Here is a 24921-nt window from a genome sequence, read left to right on the forward strand (position 1 = left end):
AAAGTCTTGTGTAAGTGCAGTTACTTCTTAAGTCAAATATAAGGTCATCCAAAACAATTTAACTACAAAAGTCTATAAATGGTTAACCAGAAGCGATGGAGAGACCCAATAGAATATATATTTTTTAATGTTTATTGATTGTATGTTAAGGGACTTATGGTAGAAATTGTCTGTGACTCCCCTTTTTGTATGGATCAAAGGAATCACTGAAATAATAGGGACCTTAATTTAGGGATGGAAATGATGCAGAAGCCCTGAAATTAAAGCTGGCTAAAGACTGATTCGATGAACAGGTCAATAATTAGGTCATGTAAAGGCCAGTCATGTCTTTGCTTGCTGTCAATAAATATTGTTGTCATTGTTTTCTCTCAGGGGGAAAAAAAAAATCTGTCCTGGTCATGTGATGGATATACAGGTACATGGATTGTCAGAGTTACAATACAGTTATCATTACTTGTCACGAACTGATCCCTGTGTGTCCATCACATGACCAGGACAGATTCCATAATAGAAAACAGTGAAAGCTCCTCAAGACACAATGCCAACAAGCAGAGATCTTGAAAACTGTGAGGAATTGATACCTAAAGCATATTGTAGAACTACATCATATAAAGAATAACCTTTAAACTTACCAACTGTCCATCTGAGAGGGATATACTGATTTGCATACACTGTTCATTTGTGCAGCCTAGCTTTAGGGCAATGTATGTATTATTTAAATGATGTTTCTATTATAAACACATTTTTAAATTTATGTGACTACATAAAAAATATTCTAGTTTTTACACCGACGACTAGAGAAGTAACACTAGGCTGACATTTGCAGTTTTCTGCAATTCACTTGTCAGATTTGCTGTGTAGACTGGGACAGGGTCACGAGAGGGTAGGGGATTTAATGACAGCTCTTTTGTACTGCTGGAGACCTAGATATGGCCGGATAGCAACACTGTTCACACTTATAAGGCTCTGTTTTCATTTGGATTGTAGGGCAGGGACCTCTCTCCTTTTGTCTTATAGTTTGTCCATATGGTTTGATTACTTCTCGGTTTAATGTTCCCCAATTATAAAGCGCTGAGGAATTTGTTGATAAATTAAGATAATGATATTATTTGCATCTCCCGTCACTATCTGGTCCCTGGGTAGGGGGCTGCATGTGATCTCTCAGGGAAACTGGTAAGAGTCTATGACTTTTCTCTGTTAATTATTAAAGCACACACATTCGGAAAAAGTCTTCAGACCCTTTACATTTTTCACGTTTTGTCATGTTGAGGACTTGTGCTAAAATAAAAAAAATATATATGTTTTTTCCCATCATTCTGCACTCAATACCGCATAATGACAAAGTGAAAACATAATGTTAGTAATCTTTGCTAATTTTTTGAAAAGGAAAAACAAATATTGAATTGACGTCACATAAGTATTCAGACCCTTTACTCAGTACTTAGATAAAGCACCTTTAGTAGTGATAACAGCCTCCAGTCTGCTTGGGTATAATGCCACAAGGTTTGTGTAGCATCCATGGCCGTGGGCCGTCGGGTTCACTCATCTCCCGACGCCCGCATCAAAGGATCCGTGAGCGCTGGCCCCCCATCTCCTTCCTAGGAGACACCAGTGCTCACTTCTGCTCCAGTCCGCAGTGTCCCGTAGTGTGCGCGTGCGCACACACTCGTGCCCGCTCTTAAAGGGCCAGCACGCGCAAATGAAAAATCATCATCAACCCACATGATTTCCTGGTCTATAAGAAGGCCCCAGCCCTTCTGATCCTTGCCTGAGCATTGTTAGTTTATCCCAAGTCTGTTTTCCAAATGGTCCCTTAGTGTTTCCCGTTCCAGTTGTTACCCGTGCCCTGTTACCTGTTCCTGTATCCCGTGCTGTGTCCTTGCTCCTGTGCCTACTAGTGTTGGAGTCGTGTCCTGCTGCATTTGCTGTAGTTTGCCACGTCCAGTGTCTTCTGCCACGTCCAGTGTCTTCTGCCACATCTTGTACTGCCCGCCATGCCTGGCACAACCTGCTGCACCGACCTCCATCCATGCTGAAGCCACAGACACTGTCTGGACTAGTTCAGCTACCCGAGTGTTATGAAATGCTGTAGACTTTCGTATAGACGGAGACCTGGTTAGTGGGTCCACATACCCTGTGACTGTGACAGTTTGCACACCTGGATTTGGGGATTTTCTGCCATTCTTCTCTGAAGTTCCTCTCACGCTCTGTCAGGTTGGATGGGGACCATCGGTGGACAGCCATTTTCAGGTCTCTCCAGAGATGTTCTATTAGATTCAAGTCAGGGCTCTGGCTGGGCCACTCAAGGACATTAACAGAGTTGTCCCTAAGCCACTCCTGTGTTGTCTTGGCTGTGTGCTTAGGGTCATTGTCTTGTTGGAAGGTGACCCTTCGGTCCAGTCTGAGGTCCAGAACATTCTGGATCAGGTTTTCATTAAGAATATCTTGTACTTTACTCCATTCATCTTTCCCTCAACCCTGACCAGACTCCCTGTCCCAGCCGCTGAAAAACACCCCCACAGCATAACGCTGCCACCACCATGCTTCACTGTAGGGATGGTATTGGGCAGGTGATGAGCAGTGCCTGGTTTCCTCCACACATAACGCTTAGAATAGAGGCCAAAAAGTTCAATCATGGTTTCAATAGGCCACAGAATCCTGTTTCCCCCAGTCTGAGAGTCCTTTAGGTGCTTTTTTGCAAACTCCAGGCGGGCTGTAATGTGTGTTTTACCTGGCCACTCTACCATAAAGCCCAGATTGGTGGAGTGCTGCCGTGATGGTTGACCTTCTGGAAGTTTCTCCCAACTGCACAAAGGATCGTTGGATTTCAGCCAGAGTGACCATTGGGTTCTTGGTCACCTCTCTTTCCAAGGCCCTTTTCCACCGATTACTTAGTTTGGTGGGGCGGCCAGCTCTAGGAATATTCCTGGTTGTTCCAAACTTCCTCCATTTAAGAATTATGGAGGCCACTGTGTTCTTGGGAACTTTCAGTGCAGCAGACATTTTTTTTGTACTCCTCTCCAGATCTGTGCCTCAACACAATCCAGTTTCTGTGCTCTACAGTCAGTTCTTTCCTCCTCGTGGCTTGGTTTTTGCTCTGATATGCATGGTGTTAGGGATCTGCCAGGTACTTCATCTAGCTACACTCCTGGGATTAATCAATCCACACCTGAGGCCAGACCTGTTCGACTGACACCTTCTCCCACCAACCAGGGTGGCAGGCTCAGGAGTGGGAGAGCCTATCGCGGCCTGGTCTCTCGGAGTTAGCTCCGCCCCCTGCCCTTTATTACCTGCCCTGTGCTCTCCCTCAGTGCTTGTAATTCTTTTGGATTCCTGGCCCCACTGCTGCTTTCTCCAGCCTGCTTCTGCCGTGCTTCTGCCTTGCTGCAGTTCTGCTTGACCTGCTTTGCTTGCCCTGGCTTGCTTCTGTCTCCGTGTCCGCTCGGGTGTACTCACTTCGTCCTGGTCCTGACTGTTCGTTCGCCGCCCCGTTTCCTCGTGGCGTTCCGTGGCTACTGCCCCTTCCCTTGCGTGTTCCCTGTTTGTCTTCCTGTGCACTTAGCCAGCGTAGGGACCGCCGCCCAGTTGTACCTCGTCGCCTAGGGCGGGTCGTTGCAAGTAGGCAGGGACAGGGCGGTGGGTAGATTAGGGCTCACTTTCCCTTCCCTCCTTCCTGCCATTACATAATTACAAGCCCTTACCTAGTCTACCATTTCTCCTACGCTGACGCTATCATGGACCCCCTTGAGACCCTGACCCAGCAGATGCAGGGCCTCTCCCTACAGGTCCAGGCCCTGGCCCAAAGGGTCAATCAGGGTGACGCTGCTTTAGTAGTACCCCTCACCTCACCTCTAGAACCCGACCTCAAGTTACCTGACCGGTTTTCAGGGGACCGTAAGACGTTTCTCTCCTTCCGGGAGAGTTGCAGACTGTATTTCCGCCTAAAGCCCCACTCCTCAGGTTCCGAGAACCAGCGGGTGGGTATCATCATATCCCGACTCCAGGAAGGGCCCCAAGAGTGGGCCTTCTCCTTGGCTCCTGACGCCCCTGAACTTTCCTCTGTTGATCGTTTTTTCTCTGCCCTCGGACTCATTTACGACGAGACTGACAGGACTGCTTTAGCCGAGAGTCAGCTGGTGACCTTACGTCAGGGTAGAAGACCGGTTGAGGAATACTGTTCTGATTTTAGGAAGTGGTGCGTAGCTTCTCAGTGGAACGATCCGGCCCTAAGGTGCCAGTTTAGGTTAGGATTATCTGACGCCCTGAAGGATCTGCTGGTTAGCTACCCCTCGCCTGACTCCCTTGACCAGGTTATGGCCCTAGCAGTACGACTTGACCGACGTCTCAGGGAACGTCAGCTAGAACGCTTCAGTGTGCTCCCCTCTGACTTTTCTGCGATTCCCCCCGAGGTCCCGTCTCCTCGCCCCTCCACGGAGGACTCGGAGGTACCTATGCAACTCGGGGCCTCCATGTCCCCTCGACAACGTAGGGAGTTTCGCAGAATGAATGGTCTCTGCTTCTACTGTGGGGACGACAAGCATCTACTGAACACCTGTCCCAGGCGCAAGAATAAGAAGCCGGAAAACTTCCGCGCCTAAGTGATCATCGGGGAGGTCACTTGGGCGCACAGGTATTTCCCGTTAATGTGAAACGCAATAAAATTTTGCTTCCCTTTCAGGTCTCGTTTGCTGGCCGGTCTGCCACGGGCAGTGCTTTCGTGGATTCTGGCTCATCTGCTAATATCATGTCTGTGGAATTTGCTATGTCTCTAAAGATGCCTTGTATTGATTTACCTTATCCTATCCCTGTAGTAGGAATCGACTCAACACCCCTTGCTAATGGTTATTTTACTCAGCATACTCCTGTTTTTGAACTCCTGGTTGGCTCCATGCATTTGGAGCAGTGCTCTGTACTGGTGATGCAGGGATTATCGTCTGATCTGGTTTTAGGCCTTCCCTGGTTGCAGTTGCATAATCCCACATTTGATTGGAATACTGGGGATCTCACCAAATGGGGTAATGAATGTCTGATGTCATGTCTTTCTGTTAACTCTATTTCTCCCCGGGAGGAGGTAAACACACTTCCTGAGTTTGTTCAGGACTTCGCCGATGTGTTTTCTAAGGAGGCCTCCGAGGTGTTGCCCCCCCATAGAGATTACGATTGCGCTATCGATTTGGTGCCTGGTGCCAAGCTTCCTAAGGGTAGGATATTTAATCTTTCATGTCCTGAACGTGAAGCGATGAGGGTGTATATCCAAGAATGCCTGGCCAAGGGTTTCATTCGCCCCTCGACTTCTCCTGTAGGTGCTGGCTTCTTCTTCGTGGGGAAGAAGGATGGTGGTCTTAGGCCGTGCATTGATTATCGTAACCTGAATAAGGTCACCGTAAGGAACCAGTACCCACTTCCTTTGATTCCGGATCTTTTTAATCAGGTTCAGGGAGCCCAATGGTTTTCTAAGTTCGATCTACGGGGGGCATATAACCTTATCCGCATCAAAGAGGGGGATGAGTGGAAAACTGCGTTCAACACACCCGAGGGTCATTTCGAATACCTGGTCATGCCCTTTGGGTTGTGTAATGCCCCTGCTGTCTTCCAGAATTTTATTAATGAAATCCTGAGAGATTACCTGGGTAATTTTCTTGTTGTGTACCTTGATGACATACTCGTGTTTTCCAAGGACTGGTCCTCCCACGTGGAGCATGTCAGGAAGGTGCTCCAGGTCCTTCGGGAGAATAATCTGTTTGCTAAGACTGAAAAATGTGTCTTTGGGGTACAGGAGATACCATTTTTAGGGCAAATCCTCACTCCTCATGAATTCCGCATGGACCCTGCCAAGGTTCAAGCTGTGGCGGAATGGGTCCATTGGAGAGGATACGGGCCGGAGGAGAGGACTTGGGTACCTGCCCGTGATGTTCACGCTGGGGTATTGATCAGGAGGTTCCACCTCCTCTTCCCCACTAAACCGGGTCCCCTTAGTAAGGGTCCGGTGGCCCCTCATAAAAGGGGGAGTACTGTTAGGGATCTGCCAGGTACTTCATCTAGCTACACTCCTGGGATTAATCAATCCACACCTGAGGCCAGACCTGTTCGACTGACACCTTCTCCCACCAACCAGGGTGGCAGGCTCAGGAGTGGGAGAGCCTATCGCGGCCTGGTCTCTCGGAGTTAGCTCCGCCCCCTGCCCTTTATTACCTGCCCTGTGCTCTCCCTCAGTGCTTGTAATTCTTTTGGATTCCTGGCCCCACTGCTGCTTGCTCCAGCCTGCTTCTGCCGTGCTTCTGCCTTGCTGCAGTTCTGCTTGACCTGCTTTGCTTGCCCTGGCTTGCTTCTGTCTCCGTGTCCGCTCGGGTGTACTCACTTCGTCCTGGTCCTGACTGTTCGTTCGCCGCCCCGTTTCCTCGTGGCGTTCCGTGGCTACTGCCCCTTCCCTTGCGTGTTCCCTGTTTGTCTTCCTGTGCACTTAGCCAGCGTAGGGACCGCCGCCCAGTTGTACTTCGTCGCCTAGGGCGGGTCGTTGCAAGTAGGCAGGGACAGGGCGGTGGGTAGATTAGGGCTCACTTTCCCTTCCCTCCTTCCTGCCATTACACATGGTCAGTGTAATGACAGGGGGGTAGGGAAACAGACAGTGAGCCCTAATCTACCCACGACTCAGTCCCTGCCTACTTGCCACGACCCGCCCTAGGCGACGGGGTACAACTGGGCGACGGTCCCTACGCTCAGTAGGTGCACGACAGACAAACGGACACGGGGACACAAGCAAAGGGAAATGGGGCAGTTGCCCACGGCAACACCGTGAGCAACAAGAGAGGTGAACGAGCCGAGTCAAACCAGGAATGTACGAGGTACCAAACGCAGAGCAGGAGAGTAGTCAGAAAGCCGGGGTCAGTATGAAGCAAGGTCAAATAGCTAGGAGCTGCAGCAAGGCCAGGAAACCACACGAGAAGAATCACAAGCAAAGGAGGAACAGGAAAGGCAGGTATAAATAGACAGAGGGCGGAACTAGCTCCGTCTGGCCAGGCTGCGATAGGCTCTCCCACTCCTAAGCCTGCCATCCTGAGTGGTGGAAGATGGAGTCAGTCTCAGAGACATAGAACCAGGTGCAGACTGATTACCCATGGGCGTATACACAGAAGTGCCTGGCAGATCCTTTACAGTACCCCCCCTTTAATGAGGGGCCACCAGACCCTTTCTAAGTGGACCTGGTTTATTGGGGAAACGAAGGTGGAACTTCCTGACCAATACCCCAGCGTGAACATCCCGGGCGGGTACCCAAGTCCTCTCCTCAGGCCCATATCCTCTCCAATGGACCAGGTACTGGAGGGAGCCTTGGACCATCTTGCTGTCCACAATCTTGGCCACCTCGAATTCCACCCCCTCAGGGGTGAGAACGGGAACAGGAGGTTTCCTCGAGGGAGCCCAGGACGGGGAGCAGCGTTTAAGGAGGGAGGCATGAAACACGTCGTGTATACGAAAAGATGGGGGCAACTCCAGTCGGAAGGAGACAGGATTGAGGACTTCGATGACCTTATACGGCCCTATAAACCGGGGAGCAAACTTCTTGGACGGGACCTTAAGGCGCAAGTTCTTAGATGATAACCACACCAGATCCCCGACCATAAACAAGGGGTTAGCAGAACGTCTTCTATCAGCCTGAGTTTTTTGTATACTCTGGGACGCCTCTAAGTTCTTCTGAACCTGGGCCCAGACTGTGCACAGTTCCCGATGAACGACCTCTACCTCGGGATTGTTGGAACTACCAGGTGAAACGGAGGAGAACCGTGGATTAAACCCAAAATTACAGAAAAAGGGGGAGACCCCTGACGAGTTACTGACCCGGTTATTAAGGGAAAATTCGGCGAGGGGAATGAATGAGACCCAATCATATTGACAGTCAGAGATAAAACACCTTAAATATTGTTCTAGAGACGGATTAGTCCTCTCAGTTTGGCCATTATTTTCAGGATGGAAGGCAGAGGAGAAGGACAGATCAATCTCCAACTTTTTACAGAAGGCTCTCCAAAACAATGAAACAAATTGTACCCCTCTGTCCGAAACAATATTGACAGGGACCCCATGGAGACGCAGGATGTGTTTGACAAACAAGGTAGCTAACGTCTTAGCATTGGGTAGTTTCTTGAGGGGCACAAAGTGGCACATCTTACTGAAGCGGTCTACTACCACCCACACCACCGACTTGCCTTGAGATGGAAGCAAATCGGTGATAAAATCCATGGAGATATGGGTCCAAGGTCTCTGGGGAATGGGCAATGAACGTAGTAAGCCCGCTGGTCGGGACCTGGGAGTCTTGGATCTGGCACAAACCTCACAAGTGGCGACGTAGGCCTTAACGTCTTTAGGCAACTCAGGCCACCAATAGTTTCTGGCAATGAGGTGTTTGGTACCCAGGATGCCTGGATGACCAGATAGTGCGGAGTCATGATTTTCCCTAAGTACCCTTAGCCGGAGTTGCAGGGGAACAAACAGCTTGTTCTCAGGAAGGTTCCCGGGAGCTGAACCTTGATCAGCCGCAATTTCAGAGACTAAATCAGAATCAATAGAAGAAACGACTATACCAGGAGGCAAAATACAAGCAGGATCTTCCTCCGAAGGAGGGCTGGCCATGAAGCTACGCGACAGCGCATCGGCCTTAATATTTTTAGACCCAGCCCTATAGGTAACCAAAAAGTTGAATCTGGTAAAAAATAGCGCCCATCGGGCTTGTCTCGGGTTTAGCCTCCGGGCAGATTCTAGGAAAACCAGATTCTTGTGGTCGGTAAGGACCGTTACCTGGTGCCTAGCCCCCTCCAGGAAGTGGTGCCACTCTTCAAATGCCCATTTAATGGCTAAGAGTTCACGGTTGCCATTATCATAGTTACTCTCAGTGGGCGAAAACTTCCTGGAGAAGTAGGCACAGGGACAGAGATGGGTGAGGGACCTGGTACCCTGGGACAAGACAGCCCCCACTCCCACCTCGGATGCGTCAACCTCCACGATAAATGCCTCCATTTGGTTGGGCTGGACCAGCACCGGGGCCGAGATAAAGCACTTCTTAAGGACCTTAAAAGCCTGGACAGCCTCAGGAGGCCAGTGGAGGAGATCAGCACCTTTGCGAGTGAGGTCCGTAAGAGGCTTAGCGATGACCGAGAAGTTAGCAATAAATCTCCTGTAATAATTAGCGAACCCCAAGAAACACTGTAACGCCTTCAGGGAGGCAGGTTGGATCCATTCCGCCACAGCCTGGACCTTGGCGGGGTCCATGCGGAATTCATGAGGAGTGAGGATTTGACCCAAAAATGGTATCTCTTGCACCCCAAACACACATTTTTCGGTCTTAGCAAACAGTTTGTTTTCCCGAAGGACCTGGAGCACCTTCCTGACATGCTCAATGTGGGAGGACCAGTCCTTGGAAAACACAAGTATGTCATCAAGGTACACTACAAGAAATACCCCCAGGTAATCTCTTAAAATCTCATTTATGAAATTCTGGAAGACCGCGGGGGCATTACACAACCCAAAGGGCATGACGAGGTATTCGAAATGACCTTCGGGCGTGTTAAACGCAGTCTTCCACTCATCCCCCTCTTTGATGCGGATAAGGTTATACGCCCCCCGTAGATTAAACTTAGAGAACCATTGGGCCCCCTGGACTTGATTAAAGAGATCAGGAATCAAAGGAAGGGGATACTGGTTCCTTACAGTGACCTTATTCAAGTTACGGTAGTCAATGCATGGCCTAAGACCACCATCCTTCTTCCCTACGAAGAAGAAGCCAGCAACTACCGGAGAAGTAGAGGGGCGAATGTAACCCTTGGCCAGGCATTCCTGGATATACTCTCTCATGGCTTCACGTTCGGGACAAGAAAGGTTAAATATCCTACCCTTGGGGAGCTTAGCTCCTGGTACCAAATCAATAGCGCAATCGTATTCTCTATGAGGAGGTAACACTTCGGAGGCCTCCTTAGAGAAAACATCGGCGAAGTCCTGAACAAACTCAGGTAGCGTGTTCACCTCCTCAGGGGGAGAAATAGAATTAACAGAAAAACATGACGTCAAGCATTCATTACCGCATTTGGTAAGCTCCCCAGTATTCCAGTCAAACGTGGGATTATGCAACTGCAAACAAGGAAGGCCTAAAACCAAATCGGACGATAATCCCTGCATCAACAGTACAGAGCACTGCTCCAAATGCATGGAGCCAACAAGGAGTTCAAAAACAGGGGTATGCTGAGTAAAATAACCATTAGCAAGGGGAGTGGAGTCGATACCCACTACCGGGACAGTTTTAAGCAAATCAATCAAAGGCATAGCTAGAGACATAGCAAATTCCACAGACATGATATTAGCAGAAGACCCTGAATCCACGAAGGCACTGCCGGTAGCAGACCTACCACCAAAAGAGACCTGAAAGGGAAGCAAGATTTTATTACGTTTCATATTTACGGGAAATACCTGTGCGCCCAAGTGACCTCCCCGATGATCACTTAGGCGCGGAAGTTTTCCGGCTGCTTATTCTTACGCCTAGGACAGGTGTTCACTTGATGTTTGTCATCCCCACAATAGAAGCAGAGACCATTCTTCCTGCGGAACTCTCTACGTTGACGGGGGGACACGGAGGCCCCGAGTTGCATAGGTATCTCCGAGTCTTCCGAGGAAGAGCGAGGCAACGGGACCTCGGGAGGCATCATGGGGGAGTCAGAGGGGAAAACACAAAACCGTTCAAGTTGTCGTTCCCTGAGACGTCGGTCAAGTCGTACCGCTAAAGCCATAACCTGGTCTAAGGAGTCAGAACAGGGATAGCTAACTAGCAGGTCTTTCAGGGCGTTCGACAGACCCAACCTAAACTGGCACCTTAAGGCAGGGTCATTCCACCGTGAAGCTACGCACCACTTCCTAAAGTCAGAGCAATAGTCCTCCCTAGGTCTCTTACCCTGACGTAAGGTCACCAGCTGACTCTCGGCAAAGGCAGTCCTGTCAGTCTCGTCATAAATGAGTCAGAGAGCAGAAAAGAAACGGTCAACGGATGAAAGTTCAGGGGCGCCAGGGGCCAGGGAGAAGGCCCATTCTTGGGGCCCTTCCTGGAGCCGGGACATAATTATACCCACCCGCTGGCTCTCAGAACCTGAGGAGTGGGGCTTTAAGCGAAAGTAGAGCTTACAACTCTCCCGAAAGGAGAGAAAAGTCCTCCGGTCCCCTGAGAACCGGTCAGGCAACTTGAGGTGGGGTTCAAGAGGTGAGGTGAGAGGTACAACCATGGCAGCGTCAGGCTGGTTGACCCTCTGAGCCAGGACCTGGACCTGTAGGGAGAGACCCTGCATTTGCTGAGCCAGGGTCTCGAGGGGGTCCATAATAGAGTGAGGGACCAGGGTAGCCTAGGTATATGGGCTTGTGATTATGTAATGACAGGGGGATAGGGAAACAGACAGTGAGCCCTAATCTACCCACCACTCAGTCCCTGCCTACTTGCAACGACCCGCCCTAGGCGACGGAGTACAACTGGGCGACGGTCCCTACGCTCAGTAGGTGCACGACAGACAAACGGACACGGGGACACAAGCAAAGGGAAATGGGGCAGTTGCCCACGGCAACACCGTGAGCAACAAGAGAGGTGAACGAGCCGAGTCAAACCAGGAATGTACGAGGTACCAAACGCAGAGCAGGAGAGTAGTCAGAAAGCCGGGGTCAGTATGAAGCAAGGTCAAATAGCTAGGAGCTGCAGCAAGGCCAGGAAACCACACGAGAAGAATCACAAGCAAAAGAGGAACAGGAAAGGCAGGTATAAATAGACAGAGGGCGGAACTAGCTCCGTCTGGCCAGGCTGCGATAGGCTCTCCCACTCCTAAGCCTGCCATCCTGAGTGGTGGAAGATGGAGTCAGTCTCAGAGACATAGAACCAGGTGCAGACTGATTACCCATGGGCGTATACACAGAAGTGCCTGGCAGATCCTTTACAGTCAGCTAGTAGACCTTATATAGCCAGGTGTATGTCGTTCCAGATCATGTCCAATCAAATGAATTTACCACAGGCGGACTCCAATCAAGGTGTAGAAACATTTCAAACATGATCCCCAAAAATGGGAGGCCCCCAGAGCTAAATTTCAAGTGTCATAGCAAAGGGTCTGAATACTTATGTCCACATGAAATTGGAGTTTTGAATTTTTAATAAATTTGCAAAAAAATTTGAAAATTCTGTTTTCATTTTGTCATTATGGGGTATTGAGTGCAGAATGATGGGAAAAAACTTGAATTTTTATTTTATTTTAGCACAAGGCCTCAACATAACAAAATGTGGAAAAAGAGAAAGGGTCTGGAGACTTTCCGAATGCACTGGACACTACAGGAAGGAAGTGAAATTTTTTAAAAATAAAAACATAAATCGCTACAATATTTAAAGATATCCTCTTGCGTTATACACAATGTCCAATCTGCATGCAGAATGTTATAGGGAAGGAAGAACGGAGCCGATTGATATATAGTTGTGTGGGAAAAGTTTCAGGATAATCTGAAATTTATCTATTTCAATTCCTGCTTAGTGTGGGCTAAATAGTCCAGTGGGCGGTCCTACTCCGGGATTGACAGCTATTCTGTATGCACACTAATGCAGGAAAGACTGACAATAACCGAGTAAGACTACCCACTGGACTCTTAAGCCCAAAGTGAGAAGGAATTTAAACCAATACATTTCAGGTTACCCTGAATTTATCCCCACAAAACAATATATATTTATCTGCTCAGCTCCTCCAGCTCTATAACATCATGCCTGCAGATTGGATAGCATCCTCGATGTGAAAGGATCCCCTTAAAGCACCTGCTCCAATCTAACGGGATCAGGTCAGGTAAACGGCTATTAGAGACAGTTGGGGACCCAGGTGAGAAGATAGAAATCAGTTTTAATCACTTTTGTCTTCTCTTTTGAAGTCTTCATAGTGCTCTATTGAGCCGTTGATTACGCGATTCCCCCGCTTTAGCCGACCAACATCAGCCCCTATGGATGCCCCAGTTACAGTAGAAAACTGCAAATGACCACTGTGTGGACATATTACGTAGCAAAAATAAATACATAAGTGAAAAATATATAAAATAAAATACAAATAAACGTAAAAAAAACCAGTCCATTTCAACACAAATGGCAAAGCGACTCCAAAATGGTACAAATATTATTTTGGTAGCCCAACAAATAAATACGTTTGGGCTGATAAAGGGACTCTGTCTCCAGTTTATCAATTCCCTATCTCCTAACTAATCTAATAGGCGGTTTGCTGCTGATAACTACAGTGTGATTTGTTTTAACCCATTCCCAACATTTGTCATATGAATACATCATGGAAAGCTAGTGCATCCCGCATTTTGCAGTATCCATAAGACAAATGACGGACACGGCTCAGAAGCTGAGTCGGTGCCACCATCCCCGGGTGTCAGTTGCATGTTACAGCTGACACCCTGGGGTAATAGCAGGGACCTAAGTTTGCTCCGATCCCCGCCATTAACCCCTTAAATGCAGCGGTCAAAATCAATCGCTGCATTTAAGGGGTTTGCAGCTCATCGGCACTGCAGCAATGAAATTGCCGGGGTGCCCGTGGCTGCAAAGGCAACCAGAGGCCTAAAACTAGGCTTCTGGTATGCCTAGTACAGAAGCCTAAAAGGCTTTCGTAGCCGTCGGCATGATGGCGCCGGCTCAGGAGCTGAGTCATCAGTGGTGGATGTTAGCTGCATGTTACAGCTGACATCTACTTGTAACGGCAGGAACCGGAGCTAGCTCCGATTCCTGCCATTAACCCCTTAGATGCAGCGATCCAAAGTGATCGCTGCATCTTAGTGGTTGGCAGCAGATCGGCAGCCCTGCCATTCAATTGCAGGGCTGCCGACTGCTGCTATGGCATTTATGGAAGCCAATAAGGCCCCGCCCGGAGGCGAACCCTAATCGGCTTGCTGTCAGTGAATGACTGACAGATCTAATACAATGCATTACATAAGTAGTGCAATATATTAGAAAAAAAATCTGACAGTTGGACGTTCAAGTCCCCTAGTGGGACTAAAGAAAAGTGGAAAAAAAACTTGTACAAAATATAATAAAAGTTTCAAGTCTTAAAATAAAACACATTCGCTATTTTCGCATTATCAAGTCCTTTATTATTGAAAAAAAATAAAATAAACCATACATATTTGGTATCACCCCGTCCGTAATGGCCTGAAATATAAAAATATTATGTGAATGAAAAAAACCAAAAAAAACGTAAAAAACCATGCCAGAATTAAAAAATTTGTCACGATGCCCTACAAAAATTGGAATATAAATGTATCAAAAAGTCACTTACAACATGGCGACAGAAAAAATACATTCTTTTTACAAAAGCTATTTTATTGTGCAAAAAGTTGTAAAACATAAAACAGTGCTATAAATTAGGTATCGCTGGAATTGTACTGACCCGCAGAATAAAGTGAAGATGTAATTTATAACGCATGGTGAACGCTGTATAAAAAAAACTATGCCAGAATTGCTGTTTTTTGTCACCTTGCCTCCCAAAAAACTGATAAAAAGTGATAAAAAAGTCGCTTGTACACCACAAAGGCACCAATGATAACTACAGCTTGTCCCGCAAAAAAACAGCACTCATACCACTAAGTATGAAAAAATTTAATTAGTTAATGCTCCAATAAGTCAGGAAATAAAAAAATATACAGTTGTACAGGCTTGAGGGGAACATTTCTTCTGTTTCAAGAAGCGAATTATCAAGGCTCTAAAATTAGGGAACCAGGAAGGGTAGGGCCCAAACATATCTGCTGGAAACGAGAGTGCCCATATTATACCAAGGTAACACTTTCCCAGCAAAATTCCCCAAACTGCAAAGTTGCAGAGTGTGGATCAAAAGGGGGTTAAGTAAGGACATCATTTATCAGTGCGACACTGGCCTGTGCATAAAGGATTGCGTCACAGCGTAACAAATATGTATGGATTTTTTTATTGTTTACCCCATTATTATACCACCTGACTATGCCCCGATGTACTCTCCCCAGCTTAAATATGCCCCCACATTATAAACTAAAATGCAAGTAATACCCCAAACAAAACTACTACCAAACAAAATCCACGCTCCAAAATACAAATGGCGCTTCTACCCATTCTGAACCCTACAGCGTGCCCAAACATCGGTTTACTTCCACATATATGGCATTGCCATACCCGGGAGAACGCTTCTAACAATTTTTGGGGTATGTGCCTCCATTGGCACAAGCTGGGCACAACATATTTGCCACTGAAATGTAATATCTAGGGAAAAATTAAAATTTTTACTTTGCACCATCCTCAGCGCAATCATTTATGGAAAAGACTTGTGGGGTGAAAATGCTCACCACACGCCTTGACGGGTGCAGTTTCCAAAATGGGGTCACTTGTCAGGGGTTTCTTTTATTATTATACCTCAAAGCCTTTGCAATTGTAAACAAATACTTGGTAAATCGACAAATTAGGCCTTAACTTCGCATGGTACTCTTTCACTCTTGAGCCTGGTTGAAAGGATTAGGGCCAAATGTAGGGTGATTCTAAAACCGGGAAACACAGCATAATTAGAGAGCTGTCTTGTTATGGTGGCACAAGCTGGGCACCACATATTGGCATATCTATGGGGGAAAAAATCCAATTTTCACTCTGCAACATCGAGTTCGCACTAATTTCTGCAAAACACCTTTTTCTCCTTTAGTCCTTGCCAAAGAGAAATTTTTTTTGCAATAAACCTGTGGGGTCAAAATGCTCACTATACACCTAGATAATTTCCTTGAGGGGAGTAGTTTCCCAAATGGGGTTACTTTTGAGGGATTTGCACTGTATTGCCACCGCAAGAGCCCTTCAAACCTGACATGGTGACCTAAAATATATTCTAATAAAAAGGAGGCCCAAAATCCACTAGGTACTCCTTTGCTTCTGGGACCTGTGTTTCAGTCCATAAGCATACTAGGGCCACATGTGATATTTCCTAAAAACTGCAGAACCTGGGCAATAAATATTGAGTTGCGTTTCTCTGGTAAAACTTTCTGTTACAAAAAAAATTAAATGGATTAAAAATAAATTTCTGCAAAAAAAAAAAAAAAAATGGAATTTGTACATTTTATCTCTTCTTTGCTTTAATTCCTGTGAAACGGCCGCATAAAAACGCCCGCATAAAAAAACGCCCAGTTAAAAGAAGTGCATGTCACTTCTTGAGCCGTTTTTCATTGACTCAATAGAAAAACAGCTCCAAAAACGGCCGTAAAAAAACGCCGCAAAAAAAAGTTGCTTAAAAAACGGCAGAAAATCAGAGTCGGTTTTCCCTTGAAAACAGCTCTGCATTTTTAGCAGTTTTTTGTTAAGCGTGTGAACATACCCTTATGGTTATTCACCGGAGCCGCTGTCATTCGAGACGTCGGTCCAGCAGATTGATGGATTCGGCTTACAGCGGCGCTATGCAATTTCTATATACAATGCATGCATAGAAGCTGCATCTAAAAAGTAAATATAATTTTTAATAAAATTCAGTTCGAAAAAAATAAATTTTGACCTCGGCGTGAACACACAGCCTTAAAGGTGTCCAAATTGTCCAGATGTCAATCCGATCGTGTATCTGTGGGATGTGCTGGAAAAACACGTCAGATCCATCGAGGCCGAAACATGCAATTTACATGACTTAAAGGGTCTGCTATTAATGTATTTTGTGCCAGATACCACAGGACACCTTCAGAGGCCTTGCGGAGTCCATACCTCAAGGAGTCAGAGCTGTATTTGTGGCACAAAGGTGACCTACACAATATTAGGCAGGTGGTTATAATGTTATGGCTGATTGGTGGTACGTTACTATGGAAGGCATTGGTTTCAATGGAACTTTGACTGCCATTTTTAAGATCTCAGAACAACTGACAACAGACATTTTCTTAACACAGACAAATGCAGCACACATCTACCCTCAGGTCACTAACTTTTTTTTTTCTTTTTTTAACGTACAATCAATGGGAAGCCAAATAAAAATGAATGACATCTAATGTAATTATTTTAATTTAAACTCAGCCTAGTAAAGTGTACTGTGCATACAGAATATTGTAATTAATATAGAATTCTAGGTATCTGTATGTATAGAATGGACTGTTTACCATACCTGAATGACCACTCGTACTACACCAGATGTGTATTTTAGAATACAATGTAGAACGTCAAGTAGTGAAAGAAGCTGAGCATTGGCAGCTTTCAGTCGACTTTTGTCATCGTCCAGATACAAAGCTGCGGTTTCCACAATCAAGTTTGAAACATGATGGACTAACCCTACATATATAAAAAAAAACAACAACATTTTAACAAAAAAATAAATAACATGCAAAGTAATAACAAAAAGGCAAAGGTAATTCAACATTCACATTCCTTAGCACAAATGGTTATTAAGGACAAAAATGAACTAGTTCTTCCATTGTTGGCTGCTTGGCTGCTTTCTAACTTTGCTCTATGTTGTGACTCCAGATTAGATGCATTGTCTATTGGAGTATAAGGTAGTCTGAAACACACCTCCTGTATTTTCAGTCTCCCAGGCTGCCACTCTTTCATTCGTTATACTTTTACACTGCAGCTCCTGCTGTGTATGAGCACAAGCTTACCCAGGAGTCAGTACATATAGTACCACATTGCACGAAGGCAAAAAAAAAAGCCCTTTTTCCCCATTACCCTAATAGAGAATGTATATATATATATATATATATATATATATACATATATATATATATACATAACATAACTTTTAATGGTATAACATAATAAACCACACACGTTTAATTTAAAATAGTATGTACTCTGATGCTGAATAATTAGTATATCTAGTAAACTGCCTAATTGTAGCGCTAGGCCATATGGTCTCAACGTAAGCCGCTGCAGTCTGCTATATGAGACCTATGACAGCATCAGATAGGTATACGATTTAAAAATTCATTAGATAGCCCCCAACATGTTTCGTCACACAACTGATGTCCTCAGGGGTATCAGGCTAAGGTTATAGGTCTCAGAGAGCGGAATTCAGCCGCTTATGTTGACACCATCTAGACTAGCGCTACAATTAGGCAGTTTACTAGATATACTGATTATTCAGCATCAGAGTACATACCATTTTAAATGAAATGTGTGAGGTTAATTATAAGTTATTCCATTAAAAGTTACGTTATATATATATATATATATATACTACCGTTCAAAAGTTTGCCGTCACCCAGACAATTTTGTGTTTTCCATGAAAACTCACACTTATATTTATCAAAGGAGTTGCAAAATGACTAGAAAATATAGTCAAGACATTGATAAGGTTAGAAATAATGATTTTTATTTCAAATAATAATTTTCTCCTTCAAACTTTGCTTTCGTCAAAGAATGCTCCATTTGCAGCAATTACAGCATTGCAGACCTTTGGCATTCTAGCTGTTAATTTGCTGAGGTAATCGGGAAAATTTCACCCCATGCTTCCAGAAGGCCCTTCCACAAGTTGGATTGGCTTGATGGGCACTTCTTGCGTACCATACGGTCAAGCTGCTCCCACAACAGCTCTATGGGGTTGAGATCTGGTGACTGCGCTGGCCACTCCATTACAGATAGAATACCAGCTGCCGGCTTCTTCCCTAAATAGTTCTTGCATAATTTGGAGGTGTGCTTTGGGTCATTGTCCTGTTGTAGGATGAAATTGGCTCCAAACAAGCGCTGTCCACAGGGTATGGCATGGTGTTGCAAAATAGAGTGATAGCCTTCCTTATTCAAAATCCATTTTACCTTGTACAAATCTCCCACTTTACCAGCACCAAAGCAACCCCAGACCATCACATTACCTCCACCATGCTTGACAGATGGCGTCAGGCACTCTTCCAGCATCTTTTCAGTTGTTCTGCGTCTCACAAATGTTCTTCTGTGTGATCCAAACACCTCAAACTTCGATTCGTCTGTCCATAACACTTTTTTCCAATCTTCCTCTGTCCAATGTCTATGTGCTTTTGCCCATATTAATCTTTTCCTTTTATTAGCCAGTCTCAGATATGGCTTTTTCTTTGCCACTCTGCCCTGAAGGCCAGCATCCCGGAGTTGCCTCTTCACTGTAGACGTTGACACTGTCGTTTTGCGGGTACTATTTAATGAAGCAAGCAAGTTGAGGACCTGTGAGGCATCTATTTCTCAAACCAGAGACTCTAATGTACTTGTCTTGTTGCTCAGTTGTGCAGCGGGGCCTCCCACTTCTCTTTCTACTCTGGTTAGAGCCTGTTTGTGCTGTCCTCTGAAGGGAGTAGTACACACCGTTGTAGGAAATCTTCAGTTTCTTGGCAATTTCTCGCATTGGAATAGCCTTCATTTCTAAGAACAAGAATAGACTGTCGACTTTCACATGAAAGCTCTCTTTTTCTAGCCATTTTGAGAGTTTAATCGAACCCACAAATGTAATGCTCCAGATTCTCAACTAGCTCAAAGGAAGGTCAGTTTTATAGCTATAAAAAAAACTGTTTACAGCGGTGCTAACATAATTGAACAAGGGTTTTCAAGTGTTTTCTAATCATCCATTAGCCTTCTAACACAGTTAGCAAACACAATGTACCATTAGAACACTGGAGTGATGGTTGCTGGAAATGGGCCTCTATACACCTATGTAGATATTGTATTAAAAACCAGACGTTTGCAGCTAGAATAGTCATTTAGCACATTAACAATGTATAGAGTGTATTTCTGATTAATTTAATGTTATCTTCATTGAAAAAAACTGTGCTTTTCTTGCAAAAATAAGGAAATTTCTAAGTGACCCTAAACTTTTGAACGGTATATATATATATTCACTATTAGGGCAACAGGAAAAAGGGCTTTGCCTTCGAGCAATGTGGTACTATTAATTTGCCCGCCAGTTACCTGGGTCAAATTCCTTGTGCTAGTGCATATAGTACTGACTTCCTTTACAACAAAGACATAATGGTTATAAACTATAAGCAACTATACCACCAGTAAGAAAAAGAAGCCTATTAGGTAACTGACTATTGAGCCATATAAGCTTCAGTAAGCAGGAAATCTGGAATTCCGCTTTTAAAACTGGGGCTTGGTGTATGAAAAATTTCTCACAGAGGTAAGGTGTCCTTTTTAGGTTCTATTCACACATGCATTCAGGGTTTCCGTCAGCCAGTTTGATCTTTGCTATAAAGCCCTCTCTTCGATGAACGCTACTTCCATGAGTTTCACATTGGAATTATTTACCTACAATAATTGGCATCACAAGAACAATATACTCATCTATGCTAATAGTTGAAGATAAATATTTGCATCTAACTAACTGTTTAAAAGAACAGATAGTAGTGTTAAAATACCCTTAAATACAGAATTTACAAAATATATATATTGTACTATTGGTACTTTTTGAAACATCTACAGATAAAATGCACTGCAAATCGTGAGTTTGAGGCACTTACATGTCACACAAAAACGTATTCAATTTGTTAATACACGGAAAAGTCAAGTCAAAATCACAATTGCAAAACACACATTATTCTAGTTTCCTGATGACCAACAAATTATTTTTGTCTTCCTAAATTATATATATATGTATATATATATATATATATATATAAAACTCTAAATATCCATAAGAGGATTAATTTTTTATATATTACTTCTTAATTTGGTTGTTCCTGCCAAAGTATTATCAGGCTTATACATTTATTTAGTCTTTTGTTATTTTTTTTAAACCTAGAGAACAGGGAAATCCCGTTTTCCTTACTAAATGTAAATGTCACCCCAATTTTACCCCATTTCTTATTAAAAGTAAGGTATGTGATCTGTGAAGCACCATTTCAAACTAAGTATAATAAAGTATTTACTTCGTAACACCCAATTGACAATTTATTCTTACACTTTCAGAAGGAATAACAGAGGAATACCACAATGCAGTGTTCTAAAAATAAAAACAATTGTAATTTTATAGGGGATGCAAGGATTTACTACAATAGACAGGTCAGGAAAGCTTAATCACCAAGAACATACAATACAAGCAAACTAGTAACATGTTTAGATCAGCTAAAGCTATTGGCATAAAGAGGAACACTGCAGGCGCGATCAGCAGGTACTGCATGCCAGGGACTGAGGTCATCAAACCACTGGACACTAAGGATGGCACACATACCAAATTACTTACACGGGTATTCGAATGCAATATTTTAGATGGGAATAACCCTTTGACACCAGTCTCAGGAGCACCAAATTACTTAGCACCCGGCACTCTTGGCACTAAACTACTAGACACCAGGTACTGGCAAACCAGAAACAACCGAGGTCAACAAGACACGACTATACAACAAGGACTGGGAACTTGAAACTATTGAATGCAAGGGGCTGGAATGAACCAACCCAGTGACTATTGGGGATTCTAAACGACTATATATCAGAGACTGGAGGCAACAGATCATCAATTATCACATGGATCCTCAAAACTAAGTCACCAGAGAAAACAGAGCAACACAAGTACAATACACCCTCAAGTGAACAGTAACGGCTTCTCAGTGTTCCTGCTCAACGAAGATCAAAACCTGATGGAAAGAGACTGTGCACAGGTATAGTCATAGGGAAGGATGACAAAACATAAGCTACTAAAATCTACAGCGTTCATGTTCTGCATAATAATGACAGATTGTTAATAATTAATGTCTGCATATATTACCTATAATTCACAGATGTTTACATAAAATGTGGCTTGGTTGCGACATCTGAGAGCTGAACATTGAGTAAAGCGACTGAGTAATATTTTGCATACATGCAAAAAATATATTTTATTTTTCAGGATGACATATTTATATGGCAAGAAAAAATTTATGAATAAGTTTATGACATAGTACCGAACACGGGCATTTGTTTGTGAAGATAAATTTAACCATGATATGACAAAAACAAAATTAGCACAGCCGTGTACTCACTGCAGTATGTGAGTACACTTGCTAATATACATTCCGGTTCCCCGTTGCGCTGATTCTGAGATTTTCATAGATTTTTATAGCGCTACTGGGGGATCGGAAGTCTAGTTGCACAGCCTTCTTTGATGACGATATGACTCTTCGTCATGTGACTGGCCCCGCTGTACTCTATGTACCAGCAGGAGCAGTAGTACAGCAAATACATAGAGTACAGCATGGCTGGTCATGTGACGAAGAATCGTATAGTCATCAAAGAAGGCTGTGCAACTAGACTTCCTGTCCCACGGCAACGCTATAAAAATCTCAGAATTAGCGTGATGGGGGACTGGAATGTATCTTAGTGAGTGTACTCACATACTGCAGTGAGTACACTGCTAATAATTTTTGGTCCCCACATAACCCCTTTAAGATAGATGTCTGCTGAACGCTGGTTTGGCCAACAGCTATTCCTCTCGACTCCCGCATACAGCTTTAATGAGGATAGGGAAATAAGCTGCTGCAAGACACTTCTAGCAGCAGTCTCTCTCCTGCAAGAGCAAATGATCAGGCATGTTGAAACCCAACATGCCCGATCCTTCTTTCCCCCGACATCTGCTATTGGGGGAAAGTTGGGACACTCCCCATAAACATCGGAGAGTCAGCCTGTCCCAACGGAATCGGTGGGTTCGGGCAACTGTCGTGTGATGTGTATGGGAACCTTAAGACTATAAAAGAGAAAGCCGCATGCATACATGGTCAATATAATTGCCATTGGAAGTAAAATAAATATACTGGCCTCAGTGCCAGTTATAGGGGTTTTGGTTTTCTGCCTTGTTAATCAGTATTCTGAACTTAAACTTTTATGACAAGGCTCATCTGACTATGTTCAACAGTTTTCCACAGTATCGTACACCAGTTCGGTCAGAAGGCCTTGCGTTGGCTCATCTAACTACGCTCATGTCTGTTACACGGTTCTGCATACCTGGTTCTGCCTGACCTCCGTTATTGACCCCTGGCCTGTTGTACCTCTTCCCTGGGTTTCACAGGGAGCAGACTATTACAGATGTGTCTCCAATCCACTTACAGGGCTATTCCAGGAATATAAATTAATAGCTTATCCTTAGTATAGGACATCATTGTGTGATCAGTCGGGTTCTGACCCTCATAACCCCCACCGATCAACAGGACAAAGGCGCCATGGCACTTGATGGTGCCATAAACAGCTGTGGCAGGGAGGGATGGAGTACCAGAGTACCAAATAAATAGGGGGGATAGAGTACCAGAGTAGTGCTGTTTCTGGGGGAAACATAAAAGATCCTTTATACAACCCCTTTAAATGGCTGGTCCAGTATGGACAATCCTATTTCATTTGTGGGTTAACCTCTTACATAAAGATTATGGGAAGGGATTCTCGCTCCAAGAGCACTCCAAATCAGCTCCACTATTAATTTTTTTTCCTGCAGCAGCACCATAGGTATAGCAACAGTTTAAATCAATGACAGTCAGTATTGCCAATTATTGAAGAAAAGCACTAAATAGGCATTGGGTCTAACTGTAAGATACCTTTCTAAAAACACCTTAAAATTACATTCAAAAAGGGTTTGTTAAACGTTAGTTAACCTCTTTAAACATTGCAATGGTCACGTGCTAAAGTATGGCAGGCGTGTCCTCCTGAAGTAGAACAAAGGGTTAACTACTATTACTATGATCGTTCTCGGTCAAGGTCATTATTGCCTGTATGTCCCATACCTGTTACTTTGCTTAGACTTTAGGCACCACTTCCAGATATGTTAAGGGAGATTTACTAAGCAAAGTACGCCCGAATTTTGTCCTAAATTTTGCAACAAAATTTTTTTTTACTATATGGCGCACTCCAAATTTATTAGGTTAAAGACATGTTTTGAAAAGGGTCTACAAAACGGGTCAAGGCCAAGAGGAGCTTTAATGCATCAGAAATATTAAAGACATGCGCCGAACGTCTAACATGTCTAGTGAGTTGCACCAATTTACTATGCCATTTGCATCACTTTGATCAATTTGGTGCAATTTGCACCATTTTTGTCTACTTGTAAATTCATGCACCCTACAGCGTTTCTGAAAAATATCCCCTTGTATTTATACCGTCTATAAAAACCTATCCTGCAGTTTAGGAACAATAAACTTCTTTCTCTCCAATGCTCAAGCACTACTTATCAATTACATGCAAATCAGTTCTATTATGTTAAGAAAATACCAATGTGTATATGCATTAAAACATTTCTAATTGAATCTTTTTAGAATTGTATGTTGTGCACTGAAATATAAGATTTGTTTTATACAATACAATAAGGTAGCTTTTACCAGACAAATTATTGTGGCTTTTTCTAAGCCTAAACTTAACACATGCTGATTCAAACATAAGATAAACTGGTTTATCTCAGCGTTATCACAAAAGACGACTTATGTGAAACAGAAATTATTTATTTAGTGTTAGCAATGCCTATAATTGTAATTGTCAAACAGAATATTTTAAGGGCAGACCCTTCATTACATAGATTTTTCACAAAATATACCCTGTTGCTTTTACAACACATTACATTGCAATAAAAGCTTTTTTTTTTTTTTATAAAGACCTAAACAAGACTCTAGGCCCAGAAAGATATGTTTGCCAAAAACAACACTGTCATCTAGAGCGTCGTACAGACTGCACATTGGAACATGTAGTCCATACGGCTGCGTAGTACACCATCAGTAAGGGGCAGCATTACAGCATGCAATGGAACGTGACAATTTTTTTTTCTGTCAGATTCGTACTTAATCTAGGCCTCTTTCACATGGCAGTATATTGATCAATATTTTGCATCAATATTTGAAAGCCAAAACCAGGAGTGAAACCTACACAGAGAAAAAGAATAATGGAAAGATTTGCACCTCTTCTGTATTTTGGACCCACTCCTGGTTTTGGCTTACAAATACTGATGCAAAATACTGATCAATATGCTGCTGTGTGAAAGTGGCCCTATACTGGAAAAAACTCTG

The 24921-nt window shown here is 44.1% G+C and overlaps 1 protein-coding gene across 1 annotated transcript in view; it reads right to left on the minus strand.

Moving 5' to 3' along the window:
* The window catches only part of ULK4 (unc-51 like kinase 4), a 771869-nt gene that overhangs the window by 209891 nt on the left and 537057 nt on the right, over positions 1-24921 (minus strand). The window contains exon 33 of the mRNA XM_075827083.1: positions 17121-17284. Within this exon, the coding sequence (XP_075683198.1) occupies positions 17121-17284 (164 nt within the window). The remainder of the gene's footprint in view (positions 1-17120; positions 17285-24921) is intronic.

Source organism: Rhinoderma darwinii, chromosome 5 (genome assembly GCF_050947455.1).
Source record: "Rhinoderma darwinii isolate aRhiDar2 chromosome 5, aRhiDar2.hap1, whole genome shotgun sequence".
Taxonomy (NCBI): domain Eukaryota; kingdom Metazoa; phylum Chordata; class Amphibia; order Anura; family Rhinodermatidae; genus Rhinoderma; species Rhinoderma darwinii.